This window comes from Dendrobates tinctorius, unplaced genomic scaffold, assembly GCF_039654945.1.
Source record: "Dendrobates tinctorius isolate UK_male_01 unplaced genomic scaffold, ASM3965494v1 ptg000134l, whole genome shotgun sequence".
In the NCBI taxonomy this organism is placed as follows: Eukaryota; Metazoa; Chordata; class Amphibia; order Anura; family Dendrobatidae; genus Dendrobates; species Dendrobates tinctorius.
Window position 1 is genome coordinate 5,440,977 of NW_027361802.1, and position 21,471 is coordinate 5,462,447.

Here is a 21,471-nt window from a genome sequence, read left to right on the forward strand (position 1 = left end):
CTACGGTATGGGTGCACAGCAAGGCTTGGAAGGGAAAAAGTGACGGTTTGGAGCACAGACTTAGATGGAATGGTCTGCACATGCTATGCTCGGTTTGGAGAGCTCCTGATGTGCCTAAACAGTGGAAATCCCCCACAAGTAACCACAAGTAACCATTTTGGAAACTACAGCCCTTATGGAATTTATCTAGTGGCATAGTTTTATAGCAAGGAAAATACTTTTGGTTTTGCAGTTGTATGAATTTATAATGTGGTGGTATGTGCAAATCGTGCCGAGTACATCAGATTATATGTGTTTTGCCAAAGGGGTAAAAATAAATTGTATTAATTTGTGGATGTGTGGTATGCTTTGAAGTGATACTCAATGCAAAGGCCAGGTTTCACAATGGTAAATAGTGTTTTTTCGCATTCCCCTCTTGGAGCATACGCTGCACTTTTTTTGTGATCTTGCCTTCTTTGCCGTTTGGGAAACCTCTTCGGAAAAATCTTGACGTGGTACGAGACAGGCACCAGCAGTTCCAGACGTACTGGGATGCTCATCTTTCCGAGCGCCAAACACCTGTATATAGTGTGCACAGCCTATTTTTTGTACCATATTTTCGTTTTTCGCATGAAGTTGTATGGTTTGAGGACATGATCTGATAGATCCATACCACCCATATACTTATTATAATACAGGATACAATCTGGCTTTGAGACTTGTGTTACGGTACCTCAGACAATGACAAAGGAGCTGTTGTCATGGTGTGTAGTGGTCAAGATAAGGACTATCCCTCGTCAGTACACTTGGCAACCAGCATGCTGCAACTGGATTGGGCTCCGCTTTCGCCCTCTCTCAGCAGTTGACCAATTAGCCACCTCCTTCCCATCACTCTTATCCCAACCCTAACCCACCTCTTCAACCTATCACTTACTTCCGGCACTTTCCCTTCTGCTTTCAAACATGCCACAATCACGCCTATCCTTAAAACGCCAACTCTCGACCCAACAGCCATGTCCAGCTATCGCCTAATACAGCTGCTCCCATTCGCTTCTAAACTCCTGGAACAGCATTGTAAACGCGGACCTTTCCTCCCACCTCTCATCTAACTTGCTCTTTGACAATTTACAATCTGGTTTCTGTCCCCATCATTCCACTGAGACAGCCCTGACCAAAATTACCAACGACCTACTTACAGCCAAAGCTAACGGACAATACTCTATACTCCTCCTTCTAGACCTGTCCTCCTCTGCTTTCGACACAGTTGACCACTGCCTCCTACTACAGATCCTCTCCTCCTTTGGCATCAAAGACATCGCCCTATCCTGGATCTCCTCATACCTTTCCAACCACACATTCAGCATTTCCCACACTACCTCCTCATCCCACCCTCTCTCTGTTGGAGTCCCCCAAGGCTCTGTTCTAGGAGCCCTACTCTTCTCAATCTATACACTTGGCCTGGGGCAACTCAAAGTCCCATGGATTCCAGTACCACCTTTATGCCGATGATACTCAGATCTACCTCTCTGGCCCAGACATCACCTCTCTGCTGTCCAGAATCCCGGAGTGTCTATCAGCCATATACTCCTCCTCTCGCTTCCTCAAACTCAATGTAGACAAATCTGAACTGATAATCTTTCCCCCATCTCACAGATCTTCCTTACCCGACTTATCTATAACAATTGACAACATGACACTTTGCCCCGTACCAGAGGTCCGCTGCCTCAGAGTAACCCTCGACTCTGCCCTGTCCCTTCAAACTGCACATCCAAGCTCTCTCCACCTCCTGTCGCCTCCAGCTCAAAAATCTTTCCAGAATCCGTCCCTTCCTCCACCCGCATTCTACTAAAATGCTTGTACATGCCCTCATCTCCCGCCTTGACTATTGCAACATCCTTTTCTGTGGCCTTCCTGCTAACACCCTCGCACCTCTCCAGTCCATCCTTAACTCTACTGCCCGACTACTTCATCTCTTCTCTCCTTGCTACTCCTCCGCTTCTCCCCTCCCTCTGCAAATCTCTTCACTGGCTCCCATTCCCTCAGCGTATCCAATTCGAATTACTAATACTGACTTACAAGGCTATTCATAACCTGTCTCCCCCATATTTCTCTGAACTAATCTCCCGATACCTTCCCTCACATTATCTCCGGTCCTCTCAAGACCTTCTCTCCTCCACTTATTGGCTCCTCACCCAACCGCTTCCAAGACTTCTCCCGAATAGCCCCCATCCTCTGGAATTCTTTGGCCCAACATGTCCGACTATCAACCACAATCGGATCCTTCAGACGGAACCTGAAAACCCATCTCTTCAGGAAAGCTTACAACCTGCAATGATCCCCGCTGCCGCCTCACCACTACTGGAGCTACCGCCTCACAATCAATGGAGCTGCTGCAACCTCCCAACCTACTGCCTCCTTGCCCACCATCCTGTAGAATGTAAGCCCAAAAGGGCAGAGTCCTCTCACCTCTATATCAGTCTGACTGTTTTCTGTAAGTGATATCTGTACTTTGTATGTTACCCCTTCTCATGTACAGCACCATGGAATCAATGGTGCTATACAAATTGAAAAAAAATAACAGCTTAGGGAGACCTGATTTGTTTTTTAATACGATGCCACATGCAACTGTACCACCAATAGAGGGTCTTGAAGAGTGGATGCTGGTATAAAAGTTATCTATATATGTAGAGGGGATATTCCCTTATCCAGCAGTGGGTGCAGTAATTCCCACACAATTTTGCCCACTCCCCCCTCAGGACAAGGGAGCATTCACGGGATCCAGTCTGGGTGTTCTTCCCTTCGTAGACCCCAAATCTGTGGGTGTACCCTGAGGTACTCTAGCACAGCTTGTACAGTTTAATACTGTACTTGATCCTCTTACTGGGCATGTGTTGTCAGAGTTTTAGCCTTCCTTTGAAATATACCAGAGATTCATCTATACAGAGGTCCATTTGGGTGGTTGTACACCTCTTAATTTTCTGCAACCTGCTGCATTTTTTGTGCGTCCAACCTGTCTCAAAAAAACGCATGCGCACGCAATTCACCCAAAAACACATTAAAGTCTATGGGAGCGCTGACGTGTGCATGGTCATGTGCACCTCAGCGTTTAAAAAACACATGCGTTTTTAGGTAAAAACCATACGCAAAAAACAAGAAAACGCATTAAAAACACATGACGCGGTTTTTATGCGCGTTTGCACTGTGCACGCAGCGCAAAAAAAAACGCAAGTGTGAAAGTAGCCTTAGGGTGTGTGCACACGCTGCGGATTCTAATGCGGTCCCGCAGTGGATTTAGCCGCTGCGGATCTGCAGCAGTTTTTGCTGCGGTGTACAGTACCATAATATCTTATGGATATTAAAAACCGCAGTGCTGATGGTGCAGATTTTTCCGCGTTTTCCTGCGGTTTCAAAACTGCAGAAAGAATTGGCATGTCAATTCTTTCTGCGGATTCCGCTGCGGTTTGCCATCTCCTCCATTGAGGAGATGAAAAACCGCAGGGCAAAACCGCAGGCCAACCGCAGGCCAATTACAAAATCCGCGCGGCCAAATCCGCACCCCATTCCGCAGCGTGTGCACGTACCCTTAGACTTGTATATGTGGGGCTTGTTTAAAGGGTACTATTTATTGAAAAAAAGCAGAACAAAAAGAAAGAGTGAAAACTTAGAAATAAATGAACACAAGTCAGTAGATTTAATAAAAAAAAAAAAAGGCACCAGCTAAATGTATAGCTGGTTGATCAGGGGACCTTATGTCGCAGTGATAGTGACCTTTTCTTAAGCAAAAAAAAAAAATGAATCGCACAGAGTAATATAATAAAAGCATTAGCGTAGTGATCATCAGTTATTTTTTACAAAAGATAAACAGATATCACTAACACTGCGATGTATGCTCCCCTAATGCACTAGCCAAGAAGTTTCCCAGCGATAATTTTTTGTTTTTTTACTAAAGAAAATACTACTTCCCTACCTATACAGCAACTCTATTACTATTTTTTCTTTAAAAGAAAATCAGCTGTCACACTGCAATATCAGCTACCCTACCTATATCTAAAAACTAAAAAGGTCACATGGGCAGACTCTGATGAGCAGAAATGCTGATCAGAGCATTCCAGCCATGGGAAGGGCACGAATGCACAGGGCAGGACACCGAACACACAGATAAAGTGCAAAAAAAAAGTGTGCTAAAATATAATTGGGAGTGTGTGTTATTGGGAATGGGGAAGGGGAGACTGGAACAGGGATTGCAGAACTGTTGCTGCTGTGGCCACACAGCATACAGGAGCAAGAGACAGATCGCAGGAGGATCGCCATTTTAGATTAACACCTTTGGCTGAACAATAGTTACTGACCAATCAGCGACAAAGGGGTTAATCAGCAGAAATGATGTCGCAATCACCCCATCCATTGTGACTGCTGCGAATAGTGCAGTCTCAGACAGCACTAATGTGACCGGAAATAGCGCCGTATATGAACTTTACTTTTGCAGGAACGCACATCACGCAGCGCCCTAAATACCACCATGGTTACTTACCGGTAGCCGGTTTTTCCGGAACCCATGACAGCACCACCTGAGAGAGGGATCCGCCCCGCCAGGACCCTACTGAAATATAAGGGGCGGCACCTCTCCCCCGCTTCAGTTGGTTACAGAGCATTGAGAGGACTTCCCGGTTAGTTACATGTTTATCCAACACCACATCACACAAATACACCCTGTTAACGTGCACACCCATACGGTGAAAAGGAGGGGGAATATACGGGTGCTGTCATGGGTTCCGGAAAAAACGGCTACCGGTAAGCAACCATGGTGGTTTTCCCTTCACCCATGACAGCACCACCTGAGAGATTTTTGGAGCCTTCGAACACCTTAGGGAGGGACCACCGCTTGCAGCACCCTTCTACCAAAGGTTAAGTCAGCAGAGGAGGATAGATTTAATCTATAGTGCTTAAAAAAGGTTGAGGTTGAGGCCCAGGTAGCGGCCTTACAAATCTGTTCAATTGATACCTCTGCTTTCAGCCCAGGAGGTCACCACGGCTCTGGTGGAATGAGCCTTGATGCCATCAGGAATCGGACCACCACTAGCTGAGTAGGCTATACTAATGGCCTCCCTAATCCATCTGGCAATAGTCCCTTTCGATACTCCGTAACCCTTCCTGGCACCCTGGAAGGCTACAAATAGGGACTGGGACCTACTCCACTGGCTAGTGACTGATATATACTCTAAGAGGGTTCTTAACGTCTAGATTATGGAATTTCTCTTCTCCTGGGTTTTTTGGATTGTCACAGAAGGAGGGGAGGACAATTTCCTGTCTTCGGTGAAAATCTTATACAACTTTCGGTAAATAAGCAGGGTCTGTTTTTAGGACAACCCAGTCCTGGTACACCTGGGTATAAGGTGGGTTAACTGAGAGGGCCTGCAAGTCACTCACTCTACGTGCCGATGTAAGGGCCACTAAAATAATGTTTTTTAGGGCAAAATATTTTACTGGTAGTTGTTGCACTGGTTCAAATGGCTCCTTCATGAGAGCTTCTAACACAAGGTTTAAATCCCAGGGAGCTATTTTTGGCTAAGGGATTGGTCTAGACCTATGGCCAGATTTAATGAATCTGGCTACCCATCTGTTTGCTGCTATATTGCAGTTATATAGAGTGCCTAGTGCTGAAACTTGTACTTTGAGTGTATTTACCACTAGGCCTAGCTGTAGTCCTGCCTGTAAGAACTCTAAGATGGCCTTGATCGGGGGTTCTTGGTCTAACGGTCTTCCTAGGAACTGCAGAAACTTATTTCATGTCCTACCGTATATATTAGCTTTTACTGGCTTTCTATTTTTCATCAGTGTAGCCACCAACCCAGGGGAGAACCCTCTTTTTGTTTTTTTTTTAAAGTGACCTCTCAAATTCTACACGCAGTCAGATGGAACCCCTTGACTTGCATGTGGAATACCGGACCCTGAGCTAGCAGGTCTTGAATCTCTGGCAGCACCCATGGATCTGAGAGGGACATCATCTGTAGTAGTGAGAACCAGGGCCTTTTTGGCCAAAACGGGGCTATTAAGATCACTCTGGCCTGATCCTCTCATTTTCTTCACCACTGCTGGGATTAGAGCTACCGGAGGAAAGGCGTAACCCAGTTTGAAATTCCACCGAATTTGCAATGCATCCACTGCCCATGGGTCTTCTTTTGGGTTCAATGAACAGAATCTTTTTACCTGCCTGTTGCTTTTGTTGGCAAATATATCTATTACTGGCTCTCCCCAGAGTTGTACTATCTTCTGGAACACTAAGTGATTTAGGGCCTATTCTCCCTGCCTCAATGTGTTGCGGCTTAGGAAATCGGCTTGTATGTTCTCCACCCCTCTGATGTGTAAGGCCGTTAGAGAGTGTAGGTGTCATTCTGCTCTGCGAAAGATTTCGCTGGTTTCGCTCATTAGGGAGTGTGACCTTGTCCCTCCCTGGTGGTTAATATAAGCCAGTCACTTTGTTGTCCGACATGATCCGGACATTGCGGCCTTCTAGACAGGGGATGATTATCCTTAGGGCTTTGTTTACTGCCCTTAATTCTCTTTGGTTGGAGGATGCGTTTTGTTCTTGGTGTCCCCAGGGCCCCTGGGCTGCCCATCCCCTCAGGTGTGCTCCCCTCCCCGAGGAACTTGCGTCCGTCAGAATCACATCGGATACTGGCCTGTGCCATAATGTCCCTGCTACTAGGTTTGTTCTGTCTAGCCACCATCTGAGTTTTTGACTTAAGTTCCAGCCTTCCTTCTAAACGCCCTTTTAGCAATTTCTGTGCTGATAGGACCTCTGCTTGAAGTTGACTGTTATGAAATTGCGCCCATCTGACTGCTGGAATACAGACTGTCAGTGTGCCTAGTAAGGACATCGCCCCTCTCAGGGTCGTGTGAGGTTGGTCTATTGCTGCCAGGGTCATATTCCTCACCTTTTCCACCTTGGCCTCTGGTAAAAGACACTTTTGCTGTTCCGAGTCCAAGATGAATCCTAAAAACATTTGCCTTTTTAGGGGTTGTAGCCTTGACTTTTTGACATTCACCATCCAGCCCAGTCCCTGTAGGGTATTTGTTACCCTTTCCACCTGTTCTGTGCAGTGACGTTCCGAGTTGCCCACAATTAGAAAATCGTCTAAGTAGGGTATTATAATTGTGTTGTGGATTCGGAGGAAGGCTGTCATCTCTGCTACTACCTTCGTGAACACCCTCGGGGCTATGGATATGCTGAATGGAAGGGCTCTGAACTGAAAATGTCTGAGGTTGCCCTGGATGTAGAGAGCTACCCTTAAGTATTTTTGGTACTCTGGATGGATCGGGATGTGGTAGTAGGTATCCTTTAAGTTGACTACGGCCATAAAACAATTGTGGTGTAACAGTTTTATGGCCGAAGTCACTGACTCCATTTTGAAGGTCTGGTTTTCTATCCATTAGTTGAGGCCTCTGAGGTTTATATTCGTCCTGAATGAATGATCCGTTTTTTTTTTTTATTAGGAAGAGGGGTAAGTAGAAACCCCTTCTTTCCTGTTCGCTTGGAACCTCGATCAGAACGTGTTTGTCGAGCAGACTTAGGATCTCTGCCTCTCGGGCCAACTGCTCTTCTAACCCTTTCCTGACGGGAGTCACCACAAACTCGGCCGTTGAAAAAAAGAAAATTTTAGGCCTTTTCTTATGATGTTTAAAATCCAAGTGTTGGAAGATAGGTTTTCCCAGGCCTGATAAAAGAGCATCAGTCTCCCCCCTACAGGGATACTGGCGTCATTGTGGGGACTTCTTTGCAGATGAAGCGGCTCCCCCAAACATGAATCCAGACTTTCTTTTGTCCTCCCATCTTTTCCGATCCCCCAGAGGACGGCCCCTATTGAATTTTCCCCTCCGAAAGGGTGGTCTTCTTTGATCTCCCATAAATCTGGGGAAGCCCTTTTTCCTGTCCCCTGCTTTTTCCAGGATGTCATCTAAGTTTTTCCCAAAAAGAAATAGTCCATCACATGGAAGAGAGCATAATTTAGCTTTTGATTGTAGGTCTCCAGGAAAGCCTTTAAACCATAATGCACGCCTTGCGGCGTTTGATAACCCCGCTGCCCTCGCCGTCAATCTCATGGAATCGGCAGAGGTGTCAACCAAAAATGCAGCTGCTCCATGTAGAAGATACATATCTCCCAAAATTTTTTCCCTTGACACCTTGGATGCAAGTTTTTCTTCTAGCTGCTGTAACCAGAGCATTAAGGAGCGGGCTGTGCAGGTGCCGGCTATTGCTGGTTTCAGTCCCCCCGTCGCTGCTTCCCATGCATGTCTTAGGTAGGAGTCTGCTTTTTTATCTAGCGAATCTCTCAGCACTCCTGAGTCTTCTAGGGGCAGGGCCAACCTTTTGGATGATCTGGATACTGCTGCATCAATTTTTGGGACCTTGTCCCATATTTAAGTATCTTTAGGCTCAAAGGGATATCTCCTTTTTGATGAGGAGGGAAGGCTACCTGATCTTTTAGGTTTCTTCCACTCTTTTTCAATGAGCGCCTGAATTTTCTCATTAACCGGAAAGGTGCGCTTTTTCCTTTCCTGTAACCCCCCAAACATTACGTCTTCTAGGGACTTAGTTGCTTTCTCCTCCTGTAGGCCCATGGTTATCCTAATGGCCTTAAGGAGAGCGTCTGTATCCTCTACCGGAAAGTACGGCCTACCCACCGTATCACAATCCGAGGAGGAGGAGGACCTGTGTTCGACCTGATATTCAGACGAGGAAGAGTCTGACGAAAAAGTTGGGGAGTCTCTCCTACTTTTTTTCTTTTTCTTTTAATATTTCAAGTGAGCCTTCTACCTCGGACCTTATGACTGATCAGAGGTTAGTTGCCAGGCTCGGCACCTCCTCCGCCATAGTCCGCTGGATACAGCTGGCGCAAAGGTCCTTTTGCCAATCTTTTGCTAGGGGGCTCTGGCATATAGCACACACAATTATTCCTTTTGCTCCCTGCTTTTTTGCCTTTTCCCTAAGGAAAAAATAACAAGAAGGACCCTATTAATATTGGTCTAACATTCTCGAAGATCACTCACCACCCACAAAGTCGGGTACCGGACTCGGAGGCTGTGTTGGAGCATGCGGTCTGTGCTCTCTCGACCTCGAGGAATCCCTCGATCTGTGGCTCGGGCGGCTGCTGCTCTTGCCGCTTGAATGGCTCCCATGTTTACATGCAGTGGTCTGCGACGGGGGCAGGGACGGTTGAGACGGTGAACGCTCCTGCTGTGACCCCATTGTAACACCTGGCGGTCCTGCTCCTTGCCCTCCATTTTGTAGGTGTATCCGGTGAGTGGTCGGTACCCCTCCCCCTGCGACCGCCAGCCACTCCTCTTCTTACTGCTGCCGGCGCCGCACCAGGCGCCATGTTGCCGTTGCATCCGTGACGTCAGCCGGCACACTCCAAGGGTGCATCGCACCGCTGATGTCAGATGCCGGAAGCCGCCCCGGCTTCCCCTATCGTCCCAGGGAGAAGGATCGGGCGCACGCAGGGGGAGGGAGGCATGGAGGAGAGCCCCGCTGCTGAGGCCACCATACCGCACCCGCACGAACCCGGGGCCTGCAGGAGGAACCCCGGGGACTGCGCTTCCAGGCCACCGACGGCCAGCGCTGCAGGTAAGCTGACCTGCTCTTCCTGTGCCGGGACGGCCCTGGGTCCATTTTCAATGACAGGCACCCAACTGAAGCGGGGGAGAGGTGCCGCCCCTTATATTTCAGTAGGTTCCTGTCCTGGCGGGGCGGATCCCTCTCATGTGGTGCTGTCATGGGTGAAGGGAAAATATGATGCATGTCAGGAAGGGATTAAAGAAGAAAAGCCATTTTGATTTTTATTTCATACTATATGAAGGCTTGATGCTATTGCATCGGGAGGGCAGTAATGTCACGATGGGGGCAGGCTTTGCAATGTTGAGAATCTTTCCCCCAATGTGCTCACCCACCTATCCACTCTCTTTCCCCATGTGCTGACTTCTCCTGTCTGTACTCTCTTTCACCTGTCTACCCCCCATGTGCTATAAACCTTGTCTGCTGTCTCTCCTTACTGTGCTGTGTTCTCCCCTCATGTGCTGTCTCCCCCTGTGCTCTGTCTCTCACCCCCTGTGTGCTTTCTCTCTACCGTATCTGCGGTCTTCTCTCATGTCATCTCTTCCTTGACCTGTGTAACCCATGTGCTCTCCCCCTTGTCTGCTCTCTCTCTCCACCACTGTGCTGTCTTCTTCCTTAATGTGTTCTCTCGTTTGAGCTGAGCTCCTGGGCAGGGGAGGAATCAAAAGACAATACTGACATTACAGCAGGAGATTGCAGAGGATATATTTTGTGAGGTAAAATATTTAAAATGTCAGTGAAATATTTTACCTCACAAAATGAATCCCTCTGTGATCCTCTGCTGTAATGTCAGTAATGTCTGCTTCCTCCCCTGTCCAGGAGATGTAGTATGCTCCGTACACAGTCAGAGATAGACAATTTTTAAAATGAACTTTCATTCGTGGGAAAACCCCTTTAATGTGACCGGCTTCCTCTGCCTGTAAACACGTTGCGCATCTGCCATCGGGATCAGTTGAATGATTCACTGCTCCAAATTTGCACAGGAGCAGTAAATCAGACGCTGCCAACTTTGTGTAGACAAATAGCGGCGGTCACATTAAAACTGCGCATGCGCTCCTCCTGTACATAGATGGTGGCAGTGAATCATTCGGCTGATCATGGCGGTGTTATGTTCGCAACGTCTGCTGGTGGTACCGCGCAAGAGGCTGCGTACAGTGTATACTGTGTGTGTGTTCACGGTGTTCCGCTGGTGGTACCGCGCAAGAGGCTGGTACCACCAGCAGTTTCCATGTTGAGACACCCATCACTTGGGTGTCCCAATATGGCGGTCGGTGAACTTCCACCACTTGGAATTCTGGGATCAGGACACATCTGAACAGAACAGGATGTGAAGACATTACAAGGTAATTCTACATTAGAAATCAATAGTACAAATTGAAATAAGAAACTTTGTAATAGATCTTATCAGAGAAATCTGCTTTTTCCTCCTGGACTGATCAGTTAGGCCGAGTTCACACGTGGCGTTTTTTTCGCGTTTCCGCGGCGGTTTTTACCGTGATTTTGCCGCGAAAAATAAGCATCCCATGCATTCCTATGGGATTCCGCAATGCTGTGCTAATGCTGCGGTTTTTACCGCGGCGGAATCGCTTCGCGGTAAAAACCGCAGCATGCTCATTAATTTGCGGAATCGCGGCGATCCCGCACCCATAGGAATGCATTGTTCCGCTTATTTCCCGCATGTGGCTGTGCACACCATGCGGAAAGTAAGCAGAACAATTGCGGATGGTACCCACGGTCCGGAGGAGAGGAGACTGTCCGCCGGGCTGTGGGTACCATATCCCTGTAAAAAATAGAATTTAAAAATAAAAAATATTGTTATTCTCACCCTCCGGCGTCCCGCGCAGCCTTCCCGCTTCTCTTCACGCTCTCGTTCCCAGTAGTCCTTTGCGAAAATGCTCGCGATGACGTCCATTCTCGCGGGATCGCGAAGTCTCGCGGTCATTCGCGCGACGTCATCGCGAATTACCGCGAGATGTCGCGATCCCGCGAGAACTGACGTCATCGCGGGCATTTTCGCAAAGGATTACTGGGAACGGATGCGCGGGACGTCGGAGGGTGAGAATAACACTATTTTTTATTTTTTTGTACATTCTATCTTTTACTACTGATGCTACATAGGCGGCCTCAGTAGTAAAAAGTTGGTCACACTCATCAAACACTATGTTTGACGAGTGTGACCAACCTGTCAATCAGTTCTCCAAGCGATGCTCCAGATCGCTTGGAAAACGCTAGCATTTTGCAAGCTAAATACACTTGCAAAATGCTAGTTTTTCCGCGGGAATTTAAAATGCGATTTTCCCGCGGACTGGAATTCCGGAATTCTCGCGGTAATTTCCGCGAGAGTTCCGGTACGTGTGCACTTAGCCTTAGGGTCCCATTTCACTTAGCGACGCACCAGCGATCCCGACAACGATACGGCCTGGTAAGGATTGCTGCTGCGTCGCTAAATGGTCGCTAGTAAGCTGCCAAACAGGCAGCTCTCTTCAGCGATGAAGCAACCATCCAGCGATCCTCGGCGGTCATTAGTAACTTGTCACACAGCAGCTTTTCTGAACAATTCCAGCCTGCATCCCTGAGTTCTGCATCGCTAATGAAGTCGCTCGTCGATGCGCGCTGGCCAGCGGGACACAGACGATGAAAAATGGCCCAGGACATTCGAGTACGATCGGCGATATCCAGAGGGGGGCCGGTCGCAGCTGCGTGTCACTTGTAGTGAGATCGCTGGCAAGGTTAAATGCGTCACAAAATCGGTGATGCTTCAGGGATCTCACTAGCGATCTCGCTATGTGAGACGGGGGGGGGCTTTAGTCTCAATTCATGGGTAAAATCTATATTTAGTGAAGACAGACATTCCTATACAGGAGATGGAAAAGGACGGTTACTTCTGATAAGATTTTATGTAGATGGCTAGAGGCAGAACTTCGCCCTCCCTCTACCCTCAGATCTACATAGAATCTTATCAGTAGAAATGGTCATCTATCTCAGTAATGGAAAATATGTCTTCCTGTGACATTATTTTACCTGAGAATTTTGAGAATAAATGATCAGTCCATGAGAATGAAGCAGACTTCGCTGATCAGATCTATTACAAAGTTTAACATTTTTTCATGTATACTACTGATTTATGAAGTAAAAATTAAAATGACGGTTATTCTTTAACCTTCTACTGCCATCGGACGATCTAGTACGTTCGTTGGCAGTATCCCCTGCTTTGAGGTGGGCTCCGGCGGTGAGCCCACCTCAAAGCCGGGATCTGAGCATCGCCTCTATGTAGCAGATCCGATCAAGTTGTGGCAGCTTCTAGCCTCCTATGGAAGCTATTGAAGCATGCCAAAAGATAAAGAAAAATAGTTTTAAAAATAAATACAGTATATATATATATATATATATATAAAAAAAAAAATATAAGTTTAAATCACCTCCCTTTCGTCCCATTCAAAAAAATCATTTTGTATCGCCGTATTCAGAATCGTCCGATCACTGAGAAAAAAAAAAAAAGGCTAAATTGCGTAGCGGGAAAAAAAAAATCATACCGCCAGATTTACGTTTCTTACGTCACCACATTGTATTAAAATGCAATAACGGGCGATCAAAATAACTATCTGCACCAAAATGGTATCATTAAAAACGTCAGCTTGACCCACAAAAAATATAAGCCCTCACCCAACCCGGGTTCACGAAAAGTGGAGACGATACGAGTCTCGGAAAATGGCACCATTTTTTTTTATTTTTAGCAAAGATTGGAATTTTTTTCACCACTTAAGATAAAAAAAAAAAACCTAGACATGTTTGGTATCTACGAACTTGTAATGACCTGGAGAATCATAATGGCAGGTCAGTTTTAGCATTTAGTGAACCTAGCAAAAAAGTAAAAACAAAATACAAGTGTGGGATTGCACTTTTTTTGCAATTTCACCACACTTGGAATTTTTTTTCCCCTTTTCGAGTACACGACATGCTAAAACCAATGATGTCATTCAAAAGTACAACTCGTCCCGCAAAAAATATGCTCTCATATGGCCATATTGATGGAAAAATAAAAAACGTATGACTCTGGGAAAAGAGTGAAAAACGGAAACGCAAAACCAAAGGTGGCTCCGGTCATTAAGGGGTTAAAGGGATACCGTATTTTTCAGACTATAAGAAAGCCTGGATCATAAGACACACCTAGGTTTTAGAGGAGGAAAAAAAATGTGGTAAATTATGTATTTAATATCCCCTAGCCTGGTAAATATGGTCTCCTCATCCCCATCCTGGTATGCATGGCTCCCTCATCCCTATCCTGGTATGCATGGCTCCCTTATCTCTATACCTGATATGCATGGCCCTCATCTCTATCCTGGTAGGAATGGCCCCCCCTAATCCTTATACTGGCAGGAATGATCGCCCTCATCATATACTGGACTGGTATACAGGGTCCCCATCTCGCCCAAGTATGCATGGCCCCATACCTATCCTGGTATGATTGGCCCCCATCCCAGTCCTGGTATGCATTGTCCCATCAGAAAAGATAAAAAAAAAATAAAAATATTACACTTACCTTCCTGCGCTCCCTCGCAGTGTCCTGCTCCGGTGCCAGCAGCAACTTAATGCTTGTAAGCAGCGCTTGGCAAGGACGTCATGCGCTGCCCACAAGCAGAGCACAGCATCTGGAATACTCACCGGGACTATTCATCGCAGAGAGTAGTGAGTATTCATTGCTCTTCAGTAGCGCCCAATGCTACTGTATCAACCTAAATTTACCATTGTCATAAAATATGAGGTGTCACTCATATCTCACATCTCAGGTGTCACATCTCAAATTCAATGGGATATGTTGAAGCATTCCATTCCATATAAAGTGACATGTCAGACTTCAAAACTTTGGCCTGTCACTAAGGGGTTAAACCAAGTGATACATTGTTGGAATCCAGGTCTTTAAAGGCTAGGTTCACATTAGTGTACCAGGGCTCTGCGGAGGGCTGCATACTTCCTCACTGATGCTCTGCCCTCTTTTTCGCGCATCTTCACGTTAGGTCCGCCTACTTCTGCATGCGTCCTGCGTACCTATCTTTAACATTGGCTACGCAGGACATGCGGATGCGTTGTTTTGACGCGCCCGACAACCGCAGACGACGAACGCGTCAAAACGACGCATCTCCATGTCCTGCGTACCCAAAGTTAAAGATAGGTACGCAGGACGCATGCAGAAGTAGGCAGACCTAAACGGAAGTGGGCAGAGCTTCAGGGAGGAAGTATGCAGCCCTCCAGTAGGCAGAGCTTCAGGGAGGAAGTATGCAGCCCTCCGCAGAGCCCCGGTACGCTAATGTGAAACCAGCCTACCTCTACATCATGCAGCTCTCCAATGAGAAAGCAGAAAACTGGTGACATGTTCCCTATAAATGGAAATCCTAACAGAAAAGCTCAGCATAGAGCACAAGATAAATCTGAACCTGGCCTTATTTTTCAGATTTTTTTATTAAGCCATTTACTGCGCTTTTCAAACATGCTGCAGTTCTCAAATTCAGTCAGGAAAAATAAAAATAAGAGTGATTTCTGAAGTCCAAGCTTTTGCTGATACTGTAAAGTGCAGCTTCTCATTTGCATAAAAACACAACAAAACACGCTGCAGAAACACTATGTTAACAAGGACTTAAAACTCGCCAAGTAAAAAGCACCATTTTGAGGTACAGAAAATTTTTCACCACATTTTTTTCCAAGATAGAATGCACAAGTGAGAAATTATGTTGATTTAGTTTAAGGCAATGTTATTCTTTGGGTCAGTACAATTACAGATACCAGAGATAGATAATTTTTTTTAAGGTTTTGGCACCACCAAATTTTCCATTTTTTCTCCAAACAAGCTCCAAGCTGTATATGGGCTGTTTATCTGTTTATTGTGGGATAAGTTGGTTTTCAGTGATAACACTATTACATACAAATTTTTGAAAGCTTTTTATACAATTTTTGTGAGCATTTGTACAGTGTTCATTGGATGGGTTAAAGCTGAGGCAAGCTTGCAGAGCAGTCTTGCATCCCTCCAATTTATTAACGTTGCTGCCACCTCTAACCTTGTTAGTCCCCTCTGCTTCATTTGCCAATCCATTCACTGGCTCCAATAAGCCAAAGAACACAGTTTAACCCCTTAACCCCCAAGGGTGGTTTGGGCATTCATGACCGGGCCAATTTTTACAATTCTGACCACTGTCCCTTTATGAGGTAATAACTCTGAAACTCTTCCATGGATCCCGGTGATTCTGACATTTTCTCGTGACATATTGTACTTCATGTTAGTGGTAAAATGTCATCCATATAGCTTGCATTTGTGAAAAAAAACACGGAAATTTGGCGAAAATTTTGCAATTTTCCAACTTTGAATTTTTATGCCCTTAAATCACAGATATGGCACACAAAAAACTTAATAAATAACATTTCCCTCATGTTTACTTTACATCAGCACAATTTTGGAACCAAATACTTGTTAGGAAGTTATAAGGGATAAAAGTTGACCAGCGATTTCTCATTTTTACAACACCATTTTATTTTTAGGGACCACATCACATTTGAAGCCACTTTGAGGGGTCTATATGATAGAAAATAGCCAAAAGTGACACCATTCTAAAAACTGCACCCCTCAAGGTGCTCAAAACCACATTCAAGAAGTTTAATAACCCTTCAGGTGTTTCACAAGAATTTTTTGAATGTTTAAAAAAAATGAACATGTTACATTTTTCACAAAAAAATTAAGGGCCAATTTTTTTTTTATTTAATTGGACTGCGAAAGTTAAGCAGTTTGTCCTGAGTACGCTGATACCTGATATGTGGGGGGGAACCACTGTTCCGGCGTATGGCAGAGCTCAGAATGGAAGGAGCGCCGTTTGAATTCCAGACAATTTTCCGTTGAAAAAGTCAGATTGGACGCCATGTCACGTTTGTAGAGCCCCTGATGTGTCTAAACAGTGGAAACCCCCCACAAGTGAACCCATTTTGGAAACTAGACCCCCCCAAGGAACTTATCTAGATATGTGGTGAGGACTTTGAACCCCCAAGGGCTTCACAGAAGTTTGTAACGTACAGCCGTACAATTAAAAAATCATTTTTTCCACAAAAATGATCTTTTCACCCCCCATTTTTATTTTCCCAAGGGTAACAGGACCCCGAAAGTTATTGTGCAATATGTCCTGAGTACACGGATATCCCATATGTGGCGGTAAACGATTTGGGCACATGGCAGAGCTTGGAAGGGAAGCAGCGCCATTTGACTTTTTGGCTGGAATTGAGATCAGGCGCCATGTCGCGTTTGGAGAGCCTCTGATGTGCTAAAACAGTGGAAACCCGCACAAATGACACCATTTTGGAAACTAGTCCCCCCAAAGAACTTATCTAGATGTGTGGTGAGAACTTTGAACCCCCAAGGGCGTCACAGAAGTTTATAACGTACAGCAATACAATTAAAAAATCATTTTTTCCACAAAAATGATCTTTTCAAACCCCAATTTTTATTTTCCCAAGGGTAACAGGACCCCAAAAGTTATTTGTCCTGAGTAGGCAGATACCTCATATGTGGGGGAAAACCACAGTTTAGGCGCATGGCAGAGCTTGGAAGGGAAGGAGCACCGTTTGACTTTTTTGCCTGGAATTGAGATCAGACGCCATGTTGCGTTTGGAGAGCCCCTGATGTGATCAGTGGAAATCCCCCAATTCTAACTTCAATCCTAACCCCAACACACCCCTAACCCTAAAGGTGTGTGCACACGTTGCGGATTCGGCCCTGCAGATCCGCAGCAGTTCCTGCTGCGTTGTACAGTATCTTTATATTCAATGGCAAATGAAAAGGGCAGTGCACATGCTGCAGATTTTTCCATGCAGATTTGCTGTGGTTTTAAATCCGCAGCATGTCACTTTTGTGCGGAATTCGCAGCGGATTGACACCTGCTCCATTACCAGGTGTCAAAACGCAGGGGAAAACCGCAGGTTAATCCTCACTAAATCCACACGGAAAACCCAGGTCATTTGACCTGCGGATTTAGCTAAAACTGCGCGGAAAAATCCACAGCACAATCAGCATCGTGTGCACACAGCCTTACCCTAGCCCTAACCCTAGCCCTAAGCCTAATGGGAAAATGGAAATAAACACTTTTTTTAATTTTATTATTTTCCCCTAACTAATGGGGTGGTTTGATTTACTATTTATAGCGGGTTTTTATGTTTGGCAGCTGTCGCATGCTAAAATACGTTTTTTATTGTAAAAATAGTTTTTGCATCACCACATTTTGAGAGCTGTAATTTTTCCGTATTTTGACCCACAGATTCATGTGAGGTCTTATTTTTGGTGGAACGAGTTGACGTTTTTATTGGTACTAATTTCGGGCATGTGATATTTTTTGATCGCTTTTTATTCTGATTTTTGGGACGCAGAATGAACAAAAACCAGCATTTCATGAATTTCTTTGGTGGGGTGGGGGCGTTTACACCGTTAAGCGTGTGGTAAAATTGAAGTGGTTTTATTCTTTGGGTCAGTACGATTAGAGATACCTCATTTATATAATATTTTTATATTTTGGCGCTTTTATGCAATGAAAACAATTTTATACATAAAAAAAATTATTTTTGCATAGCTTAATTCTGCAGGCTATAACTAATTTTTCGCTGATGACGCTGTATGGAGGCTTGTTTTTTGCAGGACAAGATGACGTTATCAGCGGTACCATGGTTATTTATATCCGTCTTTTTGATCGTGCGTTATTACACCTTTTGTTCTGCGGTATGATAAACCCTTGTTTTTTGCTTTTTTTTTTAAAGGGGTTAACTAGTGGGACAGCTTTATAGGGCGGGTCGTTACAGACGCGACGATACTAAATATGTGCATTTTTATGTTTTTTTTATTTACAAAAGAAAAGAATTTATTGGGGAATTTTTATATTAATCTGGGGATTTTTTTATAATTTATTTTTAATTTTTTTATTTTATTATATTGTCCCACGTGGAGACATCACTCTAAGGTGTCAGATCGCTGATCTGACAGTTTAGACAGCACTCTGTCAGATCAGCGATCTGACAGGCGCTGCAGCAGGCTTCCTCGTGCCTGCTCTCAGCAAGCACTGTGGAAGCCGCCTCTCTGTAGGCCCCCGCGGCCATACTGGATCCGGGGGCCTGCAGAGTGGAGACCATCGCAGCGACAGCACATTACGTCGCTCCGAGGGTCACAGGGAAGCACCCCCTCCCTGCACGCTTCTCTCCTATGCCCCCGGTACACTGTGATCATGTTTGATCGCAGTGTGCCAGGGGTTAATGTGCCAGGGGTGGTCTGTGATCGCCCATGAGAGTGCCGGGTGTCAGCTGTGCTAATCAGCTTACACCCGGCCGCGGGGGCGCTGCCAATTGCTATGACGTACTATCCCGTCCTTGGGAATTAAGTCCCAGGGCACATGGACGGGACAGTACGTCATATGGCAGAAAGGGGTTAAAATGTTCATACAAGGACATACAAGGCTTTCCATAATCTCTCCTCTATACATCTCAGGTGTTTACAAGAGCTCATTTGTCTGCCTCTAGATATTTTGGAGACTGTTGTCTGAGTAACATATAAGGAACATCCCCAATTCTTCACTAACTCCGCATATCATTTCAAATGTTTTTTTATGCCTGAAGCTTTTGGTTTTGAAAACCCAGGAAAGCCTACAACCTGCAGTAACCCTGCTGCCACCTCATTACCACCGGATTTGTTCCTACCTCTTACTTCATGGTATTTCCCAATACCTTGTAGATGGTAGGGCCATGATGGTGATTGTTAGCTTACATTTATTATACTTTATTGTATTTCATACATGTATGTAAACCCTCTTCGTATTTACAACATTGTGGAATGAATGGTGAATAATAAACCAATGTTTTTAAATTACCAACATTCAACAAGATAAAACCATCAGATTTCTATTACCAATAACCAGCTATGATCTTGTGGATAATGTTTGCCTCATAGAACAAGCTCTGCATTTTTACAGAAAATTTCAATTAAAAAAAAATGTTTATTAGCATTTTAAAAAAAGGAGCAAGGGCACCATTTCCTCACAGCAGCTTAGAAATGAAGATTATAGCAATTGTATATTTATTACAAGTCATGATAATGATTCCAAACCTGCACCTTCAGGGTGGAAATGACTCAGACTGGCTCACTACAGTCAACAATTTATTTTTGTACATGCATATTTATGAACAACTCCAGTAGAAAATTGCATTTTCTGGCCCACATATTGATATGTTCTGGAGGCAAGTCTGCCGTGTTAGAGGGGAGAATATTTTAGAGCTTGACAGTATAAAAAGAGGAAGTAAAAAAAAAAAGTAGCACACCAATATCGCCTACTTACCAGTGACTTGGTCAACAAGAATACGAGATGTAATAATGCGACCGTACTGGGAGAACAGCTGTTCCAACTCTTTCTGTGTCATTGTTTTTGGAAGTCCGCTGACGTACAGGTTGGCATCTCTAATAGATGCAGAACTAGGACGAGCATAGGACACCTTAACAAAAGGCCAAAAAAAAATTAAAAAATAAAAATTAGGTTTCAGATAGAATTTGTTAAAATTGTGTGCATTATACAAAGATTAGTAAATTAACGTGCTAGCATTTTCTGATTAGACAGACTGCTGATCTGTGTTGTGGTAATTTATGAATGTTTATTTTGAACCACAATTAAAACTACAGGTCTTTTACACGGTCAATCAACTTAAATGGGATCTGTCAGTAGGATCAACCCTCCTAAACCATCTATATGGGCATGTAGGCCATAGGAAGCTTTATAAAATAATGCCTTGATATCTGCGATCCAATGTCTTATTTCAGAGAAATCCAAAATTTTTACTATGTAAATGAGCAGCTAAAGGGAATGTCAGCAGGTTTTTTCCCATGTAATCTAAGGACAGCATGAGGTAGGGGTAAAACACATTTCAGTGATGTATCACTCCGGCTTTATGCTGTTTACTGACAGTGAAGGTTCTGGCACCAGGACATCATTGCTGTGAATAGCTGCCTTGTGCCAATCAGTCTGACTCAGCCTCTCCTGTGATTAGCAGCTCACTGTCACTAGACTATGTACATAGAGTTCAGTGGGGGCTGGGTCCGTTTTCTCAGCCCTGCTTCATGATGCATTTAGCAAATCTGATTCTGTCACAACTTTTGCACCCAGTAAACTAAATACATTGATGGAATCAGGGCCTCATTTCCTACATCATAATGTGCTCTGAAAAAGTAGCAAACACCTGGTGACAGATTCCCTTTAAAGATCTAGGGGCCAGACACAGATGTGTTTGAGAATTTGCCTCCAGAGCTTATTTTAAATGATGCGCAGAAAGCAAATACAATTTAAAAAGGCAGGCAATTTGTGTTCTATCAAAAAAGGGGAATAGGTTTTGTGGAAAACCAATTTCATCAAGAGGGCACTAGAGAAAGGTCTAGTATATAGCACTGAACTAGTGTCCAGGAAAGCATTTCCTAGAATGGCATGGTGCACAAGTCAGAAGGTCCCCAAGTATCTTACAGCTGTCTACAGATATGCAATCCTTAAAGGGATTGTCCATTACTCTGACAACCCCTTCTGAATCAACAAGTCAGTAAAATAAAACCAATACTCACCTTCGCTTCCGTTCCACACTTCTGTTCCAGAAGTGTCGACTCTTGCTCTCCTGGGGCGAGTCCTGAGCACAATCACCACTGGCTTTACTTTCCCCGCTTTATGGTGTATCAGACACCCAAAAGGAAGTTAGTGGCCTTCTGCAGGTCTGACTTCCTCTTGATGTCCAATTCTTCAAAAGCAGGGGAAAGTGAAGACAGCGCTGATTTCCTGCAGGGCTTGCGTGACAAGTCTCACGAGCTCCAGAAGAGCGAGTGCCAACACTACTGG

At 44.9% G+C, this 21,471-nt stretch overlaps 1 protein-coding gene across 11 annotated transcripts in view; it reads right to left on the reverse strand.

Moving 5' to 3' along the window:
- Positions 1-21,471, reverse strand: part of ELAVL2 (ELAV like RNA binding protein 2) — a 425,680-nt gene that overhangs the window by 54,144 nt on the left and 350,065 nt on the right. For all 11 annotated transcript variants that reach the window (XM_073543696.1, XM_073543693.1, XM_073543695.1 and 8 more), the window contains one exon: positions 19,939-20,092. In XM_073543696.1, the coding sequence (XP_073399797.1) occupies positions 19,939-20,092 (154 nt within the window). The remainder of the gene's footprint in view (positions 1-19,938; positions 20,093-21,471) is intronic.